Genomic DNA, 10,406 nt, shown 5'->3' on the forward strand with positions numbered 1-10,406 from the left:
TTTCAAAGTAAATAGCAGCGCGGGGCGAGCTCAATGTAAATTGTGCCTGTCAGAGCCCCCCCCCCCCCAGCCCCTCCAGTCGTCGATGGCAACACTGCAAAAAATGTCCGTCCTCAGACCTCAGTCATTCGGTGCTGGAACCGAAGCGGGAGACTGAATCTTCCATCCAGGGGGTGAGATGCTTCTACTTGTTCCTAATGCCAATCGATCCATCACTGTAAAATTCATAACATCGACTATTAATTACTAAACCGATCTCCCGCACGGTTGTCTTGATGTCAACATATCGACTCTTAAAATAACCCCCAAAACGACTCAAAATGCGATCGGAAACAAGGGGGATTCTATAAACTACAGTTATTTGTCTTTTTCTGCATTTTCAGAAAACAAAAATAACATTGGAACATTTGAACAGGAGACCCGGTGACTTATTTGGATGGACACTTTTTGCAGTGAATGAACGGAGGGGGACTCTAACCAATAGAGAGAAAGAGAGGGCTTGGCTATAACCTTAGCCTCCCATTTTCTCTCTCCCCCCCCCCCCCTCCCTCCCCCCTTCTCCTCCTCTCCTCCTCCTCTATGCAGGGCTCTGGCCAGTCAGTCGCCTTTGATTATCAGTCTCCAGCAGCCCCTCTCTTGGCTCCTTGACATGAGCACCATATAAGGCGCAGCGATCTCCATAGAAACGTGTCAGTTTCAATAGTAGTGTCAAAGTTCACTATATACAGACATTCGCGCAGATCCCCCGTTTCGGAAACATTGCTCTGCTGGTCCTCCCGTTTAAGCGCATTCATTTTTTGGGTCTCTCCTTCTTCTTGCATATTCTATCAGTTGTTGGTGTTTTTCCTCTTCTTTTTTTTATCTTTTCTCTTCGTATCTCCATTCCTCCTGCTGGAGAGAGGTGAAACTATACATGGGCACTTCATTCGGCGAAACGGTTTTCTTTCGCTGCCTGGCGAGATGATGAGGTTTATTTAAGACTATAGATGTAAAAATCCAGCTCTTCAGTTTTTCCTCCCCTCCTATACGACGAAGACGGGAGTGTAAAGGAGCACGGGGAAGAAAAGAAAAAGGAATTTATCTCCGCAGCACTTTGGATCGCGTGTCTTTCCAGCAAAAGCTTCTTTTTTTCTCCACTCGTTCCTGCGTCCATGTGAATCGCTCCTGCCTTCCCTTTGTGGCTATTTTATATCAAACTGCAATTTGTTACGTCTGGACTCGGGTTTTCCTACAAGATTAGGGATTCCTGAATGGCTGACTGCAATTTACCTTGGAACTGGCCTCCCGATACTTGCATATCCTGATCGGGTGCCTATTCAATCGCACTCCTGAATTTTGAATGTATTGATCGCGTTGTACTCTCCTTCTCACACCATATGAGATTGCGTGCTCCGATTTGACTTTGCACTGCCCCGTCTTTTGAGATCTCATTTTTCTCTTCTACGCTTCATAAACATCGGCGATCATTTCGCTTTATAGCACTTTCCGGGGCCGAGATATGGCAATGGTAGTTAGCGTTTGGCGAGATCCGCAGGAAGACGTGGCCGGACCTCCGAGCGGCCCCAACCCAGCAGCGCAGCCGGCAAGGGAGCAGCAGCAGGCGGCATCGGCGGCGCCGCACACTCCGCAGACCCCCAGCCAGCCGGGACCCCCGTCCACGCCGGGAACGGCCGGGGACAAGGGGAGTCAAAATTCTGGACAGAGTCAGCAGCATATTGAATGTGTGGTTTGCGGAGACAAATCGAGCGGCAAACACTATGGCCAATTCACCTGCGAGGGATGCAAAAGTTTCTTCAAGAGGAGTGTACGGAGGAACTTAACATACTCATGTCGTGCCAATAGGAACTGTCCCATTGACCAGCACCACCGAAATCAGTGCCAATACTGTCGGCTGAAGAAGTGTTTAAAAGTGGGGATGCGGCGGGAAGGTGAATATATATATAATTTTTTTAAGCCAACTCATGATTACGCATCATCCTAGTAGCAGAATAACAGAGCTGCCATGTTGCATTAAGGTCACAGGCTATATGGCTGGGCATACTGCAGTCTCCATCCATGTTTGAGAGGGATGTTTGCATGAATGGTTAGTCTGAGAGAGGGGTTAAAAAAAAGGCCAGTGCAGCCACAGCAGCTATGCTTGTGAATGCAGGTCGCCTGAACAAAGCGACTCGTCCAGCTGACCCTCTTTATTTTGTGTTTTTCTTTGCAGGCTAAACTGAGTTCTTTGCGAGCAAAGGCGTAAAGTCGAGCAAGCCCATTTTATGTATAGCTTTTAGACCAGAGGACCGATTTCTATGTGTGTATGTGTGTGTGCCTGTTATGTTTGTCTCTGTATGTGTGCGTGTGTGTGTACAGTGAGTGTGTACAGTATGTGTATGTGTGTGTCTGTGTACAGTGTGCAAGGCTAATAGTCCCTACCATCAAGTATCTGCAGCTTACTAATTTATAATTGTACAGTAGGATTTGTAGCCCGAGTTTCCGTGAATGTGAGGCGAACACAGTACAAACCCACGTCTCTCTGGCTCCTTATGCTGACTAGACAGCTCAAACACACTAAATAATGTCGCTGAAGTTGTTCGTGGCTCCTTGTTTAGCTTGGTGCATTACAGGCCTTATAACTTTGCTCTCTATGTCAGGTGTTTGATTCCAATTTATGTAGACATCCCTCCGTTTAAGCCTATTATTTGCAGTACACACTACGAGCCCATGCATAATGTACACCGACTTGCATTAATTTTTTATTTATTTTTTAATATTAAACAATTGCCGGATTCCTTTTAATCCTAGCTGAGCGCTTGATGTGGGCAAAACGTGCAAATGTGCCTGCATTTAGCAGTAATTATCAATCGTATTTCGAACACGTTTGGCCGCTTTTAAAAATTATTTTCCAAAACACGACCCCACGTAACAACAGTGCAAAAGTGCCATGCAATTACGCCTCAAAACATCAAAGGGAGCAAAATTGTCAAATCTACTTTTAGATAAGAAATATACATGTGTGTGTGCGCGTGTGTGTGTGTGTGTGTGTGTGCTGTGTGTAAAAGGGAATATATTTTTCATTTGCATTCAACCTCATATACTTTGCATCCCTAAATACAAATGCAGTGTGAGGAACGAGGGACATAGCATATCTGTTCTGATAGAATAATTTTCTGTGAAATATTACAGTCTTACGATCAGGGCACAGTAGTCAATATGTTTTGAAAAGCGTGCTGAATTTTTTATTTCAGTGCATGCCTTTTTTTCTTTTTTCTTTTTCTTTCACTGAGAAGAAGCACACAAGCTGCAGCTTGCATCATGGTTGTACTACTCATGAACAATCTTTATCAGTTCTGGATGCACATTTCCTCTTTGTTTCTTTCTTTTTGTCAGCGGTTCAGCGAGGACGAATGCCTCCAACCCAGCCCAACCCAGGCCAGTACGCACTGACGAACGGGGACCCTCTGAATGGCCATTGCTATCTGTCCGGATACATCTCGTTATTGCTGCGGGCCGAGCCTTACCCGACGTCCCGGTACGGGAGCCAGTGCATGCAGCCCAACAATATCATGGGTATCGAGAACATCTGCGAGCTGGCGGCTCGATTGCTCTTCAGCGCCGTGGAGTGGGCGAGAAACATCCCTTTCTTTCCCGACCTCCAGATCACCGACCAGGTGTCCCTTCTCAGGCTGACGTGGAGCGAGTTGTTTGTGCTTAACGCAGCCCAGTGTTCCATGCCTCTGCATGTTGCCCCTCTGCTTGCCGCGGCGGGCCTCCACGCCTCCCCGATGTCTGCGGACCGCGTCGTGGCTTTCATGGATCACATCCGGATCTTCCAGGAGCAAGTGGAGAAGCTTAAGACCCTGCACGTAGACTCGGCAGAGTATAGCTGCCTCAAAGCCATCGTGCTTTTTACATCAGGTGAGTGTCCCACATGTCACACAAAAACATGCCTAAAATCAAATGAGGCCTAGTTCCAGTAATGTCAGTGGGTGCATGCTCCTTAAAGCGAAGTGCTGTGACATCAATAATATGGCTGTCAGGTTTAGGCTGGTCACAAATCTGAGATTACGAGATGTTTGTGTTGCCGATGAAAGCTATTTTGTCAACAGCTTGCTACATATCCACTTACATGCAATTCCATGTCAGCTGTAGCCGCAGTATAAGACGTGTAAACAAATCCAGATTGAGTAAGCGCATCAAGTTTTTCAAGTGCATCACTCACTCCCAGTGCTTTTTTAAAAAGGAGATAATTAACATTCTCATGTGTAAATATTTTATAATTGTTGAGTTTAAAGTTTTCTGAACATGTCTGAGCCGAGGCTGAAATTGTTCGCCTCCATAAATTTTGGAACAGGTGTCAAATAATTGAGCGTAAAGATTAAATAGTCTATCACCGGGTGATATATGACAGCTGATGCACTTATGAGTGTCGGTGCGTGCTTTTATCCTTGCTTTTCGTGTGCAAACACATGTCTTGGAGTTGGAGGGGGGGGGGGGGGGGGGGGGGTTGCAGGAAATAATCCTTAGCAGATTGAGAACAAAAAAGCTGATGAAAGTTGACTAGTAGGCTGTGTCAGTGGATCGCTTCTGTAGGACCTAGAGTAGCCCTGCTGCTTAGACTGTTTGTTGATTGCTTAGAGCCGATCTATTAATTTTCTTAGTTATTAATGGTTTGTTTCATTGCACAGCTTTGAAAAAGTAATCAGCTTTTCTTTTTTTCTGTCTTTAAAAAAAAAACTTGCGTAGGTCATTGTTTAATTGACGGCCGACTGGGGCGAGGTTATAAAGGTCCTTATTTATGCTCGATGCACAATTTGGATGGTATTTTGGAGTTAGCTGTGTAGGCTTGCTGGCGGTAGGCCTGTTATGTCAGGGGAGTCTGTTGATTATGGGAAGGAAAAGGAAAGTCTAAACTCGCTTGCAGGCCTCAAAGTACTTTGTGAACTTACCTCAAAGTTTTGACCTCATTTTCTCACGCTTGGCCCGTCCCAAAATTCTGCATTTAAGTTACATATTATCTATAATTGCGCATGCTCATAATAAAATATTCAGTTTTGCTGTGCTTTTCAGATTTGGCTTTATATAAAAATAATTGACACATTCATTATCCCTAGAAAGCGGCATAACATTTTAATGTGAAAGGGGTTACACTTGTCTTTCAGTGTGTTTCAGTGATAATTAGGCCTATTTATTATTAAATTATCTTCGCTGAGAGAGCTAAAACTTCACACGTATATTACCTTTACTGTTTCCATATTAAATTATATTATGGCTGTATTCTGTTCTTTTATATTTAATTACATTACTTTATTATTTTATTATCATATATTACTTTCAATTATTTTTTTTATTATGTTTTCACAAAATTTTCGCACATCATATTAAAATATCTCACAGTGTGTATTATGAGGATTTAATTTATCCCAAAAAGTTCAGTGCTCACTAAAGTTAAACAAAAGGAGTACAGAGTTTGTATTCCAGCTACGAAACCGCCGTCAACTTTTACTTTTCCTCTTTGGTGAAAACATTACCACATAGGTTTTCCTTCACTTGGAGAACTTAGTAATTGTTTATATTTTTAGTTTCAGAAGTCATAATAACTACTTCAGTTTGGGGCTTTGACAGTTTGGTTAATTTGATACGCCAATTTTTGGTGGCCCACTGGGAAGTAAATATATGTTTAAGACAAACAATACGTATTTGGTCTCTGTTACCGTTTTAGGTAATATCACAGCCTTTTAGATTCGCTTTGCTCAATATTAGCCCACACATCCTGTAATGTAGGTTTGTGCAGTGACATAGCTGACTATATCCTTTTAGTGCACAGCGTTTCAGTAATTCACCCCAGATTACCCAGAGAAACTCCATACACACATTAACATCCTCCATGTTTTCTAACAGATCATTTAGTTAGTTTGATAGGCTACAACTGGTGTCGGCTATAGAAAGTCATGTGGCACTTTGCCAAGATCAGCGTGGATTGTTTGCCTTTAATAACGCTCGACTTGTCAGTATTTGATGCATAAATAATAGTGGTCAGGCTAAACTATTCCGTAAGAGTTCAGGATCATTGTCTTGCATTAACTCCTTATCCACATGTGCACACTGTGGTGTGTGTGTGTGCCTTTGCTAACTCAGTGAAATAGTCGTTTGTGTATCTGGAAGCTATCTTTTCCTGTGTCCCACTCTATTGAGGTTATGGGGTGCAGTGCTGCAGACAGGGCCTTATGGGGAGCTATGGGGTGTCTTTGACCGGCTTTCGCTCCACGCATACGTTCATATGAAACATATTTTCCGCAATGCTTTGAACACCTTATATGGCTGCATTGCAAAATTCATGCCAAGCACTGGATTTTACTAGATATTTCCTAATGTAATTAACTTCAGCCGCATTGATTGCTGTAGATTTTAAAAGGGACACTCAGCGTTAATCCAAGGGGATTTGCATACATGGTGCTTTGACCGGCCGGACAAGGGTCACAGTAAATCACCCCGAGATCTCAGCGTTGGCCTCGGGTTCATAAGGTTATTGTGTCTGGCCATAGTGAATTATAACACTGAGAAATTAAGAATAGGCTTAAAAGTGTCTTCCAGCGCTAAATATATAGTGCTTAAAACTAAAGCTCTCATTCTTTAGTAGTTTCCACAAAAGCACGGCTTTCTACGAGATCTTTTAAGGACAACCTAGCCTTCATGTGGGATATATATGAGAGCGGTTACGCTGTTTGCGTTTACAGACGTTTATAAGCAGCGCAATACGCATGCCCGGATTGTGAAAAAAAGCAGATTTTTTAACAAGCGATTAAAACGTATAAGACACTAATAAGACTGATTCAAGCCTTATTTGCCTTTGTCTGTACTGAAGCGTGGCTGCATATCCCACCAGTTACCACCTAACACGTCTCGCCTACGTTGTGCACAGACTCATTTTCTGACATTTTATGTCGCTTCTGTGTGACTATTGACTTCACCTCCTCTAATAAATTTGATTGCTTTTAGGGCCCTGTCCTATAGGCTCCATCGAAAAACAGGCCAAGAGTGGTCTATGGAGAGAAGAGCGGCGAAATCACTTAGCAGCTTACTACAGAGTAATTAGGTCACATTACATCTAGTGTAATTTCAGATTCATCAGTGCCGTTTATGTTTCCATATACTTGAATCCCCAGAGCCCAGACATTAAGAGCAGGGGCCTTTAGCCCTGTAGCCAACCCTTCGTCTTTTGCCATGTTGCCCGCCACTTCTTACTCTATATGTCTGCAATAGGTTTAATGACATTTAGAAATATATTCCGGTTGACTGGTTCAAAGAAAGGTAGCGACATCGTCCTCCGAATTGTGCATCCCCTACTGCAGCAGCAAGTCCCCTGTTTGTTCTCTGGGCTATAACAGTCCCACTCGCTCAGTGTGATGTAGCATGTTTGGGCAGCATGTTTGTTCATTCCACATTGTCAATAACACATAATGGCGGGTGTTGAATGATAACCAGAGCGCTTTTGCGGGACACGAATTAGGTATGGTAAGGTGTGCACTTGCCAAAGCCCACTTGGGGTAAAAAGTAACCATGTGCCTTTGTGTTCAGTACTCTGTGGAGAAAATGTCAGCGAATATATCGGCAATATAAATTGATTTGTGCGCCTTTAAAAATAATTTGTAAAAGAAAATGTAGGCCTACGTGGGTTTGAGAACACTCTTTCTTTCGCCTGTGTGTTTCTCTCCAAGCTTGGCGGCCTGACATAGTTTGGAATATAATTTTAATCATAGATTTTCAGTTGTTTTTTGACTTTGTTCCTCGATATCAGATTCAGGCACTTTTTTCCACAACGTTTTTTAGCCCGGGGCTAAAAAAATAAGGACTCTAACCACAGTGTATTGTGTGCTTGTGTGTGTGTGCGTGTGTGTGTCTTTCTCAGACGCTTGCGGCCTGTCGGACGCTGCTCACATCGAGAGTCTACAGGAGAAATCCCAGTGCGCCCTGGAGGAGTATGTGAGGAGCCAGTACCCGAACCAGCCCAGCCGCTTTGGGAAGCTGCTGCTGCGGCTGCCCTCTCTGCGCACCGTCTCCTCTTCGGTAATCGAGCAGCTGTTCTTCGTGCGTTTGGTAGGTAAAACTCCTATTGAAACCCTCATCAGGGATATGCTATTATCCGGGAGCAGCTTCAACTGGCCTTACATGTCCATCCAATGATCCTTATATGAAAGTGGAAAAAAAGAAAGGAAAAAAGGACCAAAATTCAGCACCCCTCACCCCATCCTCCTTCAAGAAGACTATATATAGGACCTTTTCTGAGAAACTTGGAAGACATTACTTTTTTTCTGTCTTCTGGGACTGTGATGGAATACATTATGTACAGAAAAATATTGGAACTGGACTTTACACCTGTGTAAATCCACTCTCATCTTCAAGAACAAAACTCTTCATTTTGTAAAATACTAGTCTTTATTTTACTTTTTTGTAAAAAATACAAATAAAATGAAAAACATCATATGCGCAGTAAGAAAAAAGAATCAAGACTTAGCGGGAAAATAATGTTTCCAAGCAATTATAAGAATTGTCCTGTGTCTATGTACCTCTCTGTTTTGTATTATTTCTGGTTCTAAACCAGGGTTTCTGTGATTCTATACTAATAATTTTTTGATATAACCTTTTTGCTTCTTATAATGAGTGCGATATATGTTGTCGAAGCTATGTTCTCCAAGAATTAAAATTGAAGTGAGAATTTAAAAACAGAAAAATAAAGAAATTTAGACAAATAAGAAACAGTCTAATCGCTATGACAATATCACCACTGATGGTTGAACTTTTTCCCAATTGATACGATGGACCTGCAACAGCAGCAAACTGACCTCCAGGACATTTTTACTGACATTTTTACTCCAGGACGTCTGGGGCGCCTTTACCCGGACCATAAGTGCGTGTGGAGTCGATCATCAGTCACAGAGGAGAGACATGAAAATCAAAAGCACTTTTAATATATCATTTCAAATACATTTTGTTTGTTTCGTCTTGAAAATTTTCATTGTTTCTTGAATTTTATTGGTTGTTGCCTTCAATTTGCTTACTCCATGATGCAGCTTTTTGCAGAAGGGTCGGTTGATGAAGTTGTGTGATGGTGACTGTACTATTAAAAAAGAAATAGGCAACGATGTCTCCTTCTCAAGCGTTTTCCTACAAGCAAATGTCAAGATGCTGTGGCTTATTTTATACCATCTGGGGGAATATGTTATCTCTGTGCGCTGCTAGATTCTATAAGAGAAAAAACCCGCAAGATATCCCTTCATTTACTGAGTCAGAAACACAAAATACTTTTCTCCTCTATTTTGTCTGACAGTGAAAACGAGATGATGCACGAATTTAGTGTGGTAATTACACAAAAGGACGCATGCCTTACATTTTTAACAGACCCACTGACATAACTGGCAGTGCGGATGCAACGGAAGGGAGACTATACGTGCGGAACTACAGCCGTGAGCTCTCTGCTAGCCTGTGAGCGCATTAATGTTTAATATTTTTCCCAGACAGCAAGGGAAGCCTGCGCACCACACAGAGCCACCTCTGTCCTTCCTCCCGTGGCTTAATCAAGGTGATTCTCCACAAACCAAACAATATTCCCCATCTACCCCGTTCTTAAAAACCCTGCCTTGATAGTGCTTGCCTCAATATTGATGTGGGCGTCATTTGGCAAAAGGGTTAGGCCCCGCTGCAAAGCTGCTGTGATATGCGTGATCAATCTGGAAAATGTATTTTACAGCATGTAAGCCAGTCGATAGGAACACCGAGTGTGATGCATTGTGTGGGAATAGAGAGGAGAAAGGAGGGAGGGAGGAAGAGAAAGAAAGAGAGAGGGGGGGTAGAGAGACTATTGGAGCCAGTGCTGAGACAAACGAGAGAAGAAACGCGTCAGGAAGAAGTCAAGTGTATATCTGTGTGTGTGTGTGTGTGTGCGCGCGCGCGCGCGCACGCGTGCGTCCATGAGCGAAACTAGAAAGACGCAAAGATATGTAGCCTTGGTTTGCCTTATGCACTCAGGGTGTAATGAGTCCATCGATAAGTCTTCAATGTGTTAGATGGGCTACCTACAGTTGGTGTCCTTGCATTGGCCTGTTTCTCACAAGCGTTCTCTCTCGCTTTTTTGTCTCCATATCCTCCCCAAATGACAAAGGAAGCCCGGTTATTTACCTGGCTCTACCCACACTGGCAATACTGCATTACATTAACACCCAGAGTGATAAAACGTGATAAGTTGGACGGCGTTATGAGGGAGAAAATGGGGTTTTGGTGTGACAATTATTAAATTTGCCTGTTATCCCCACCAGCCCATCATCACCACCACCCTTCATCATCAGACGTGTTGCTCGTCTGCCATATTGTCCACATCTTCATCTGCTGACTGGCAGTGATGAGGGGCAGTAGAACAGGAGCTGAAC

At 43.2% G+C, this 10,406-nt stretch overlaps 1 protein-coding gene across 2 annotated transcripts; it reads left to right on the top strand.

Annotated features, from left to right (window-relative positions):
- Nucleotides 1–586: 586 nt before the first annotated feature.
- Nucleotides 587–9,127, top strand: nr2f1a (nuclear receptor subfamily 2, group F, member 1a). Of its 2 annotated transcripts, none has more exons than XM_026187796.1 (3): nt 587–1,928; nt 3,373–3,900; nt 7,892–9,127. In XM_026187796.1, the coding sequence occupies exons 1-3, from the start codon at nt 1,499–1,501 to the stop codon at nt 8,164–8,166; spliced, it is 1,233 nt and encodes a 410-aa protein (XP_026043581.1). In that variant the 5' UTR covers nt 587–1,498; the 3' UTR covers nt 8,167–9,127. The 2 variants fall into 2 exon arrangements, with proteins under 2 accessions (XP_026043581.1, XP_026043582.1); XM_026187797.1 differs by having other exon boundaries at nt 3,376–3,900.
- Nucleotides 9,128–10,406: the final 1,279 nt, after the last annotated feature.

This window comes from Astatotilapia calliptera, chromosome 12, assembly GCF_900246225.1.
Source record: "Astatotilapia calliptera chromosome 12, fAstCal1.2, whole genome shotgun sequence".
NCBI lineage: Eukaryota > Metazoa > Chordata > Actinopteri > Cichliformes > Cichlidae > Astatotilapia > Astatotilapia calliptera.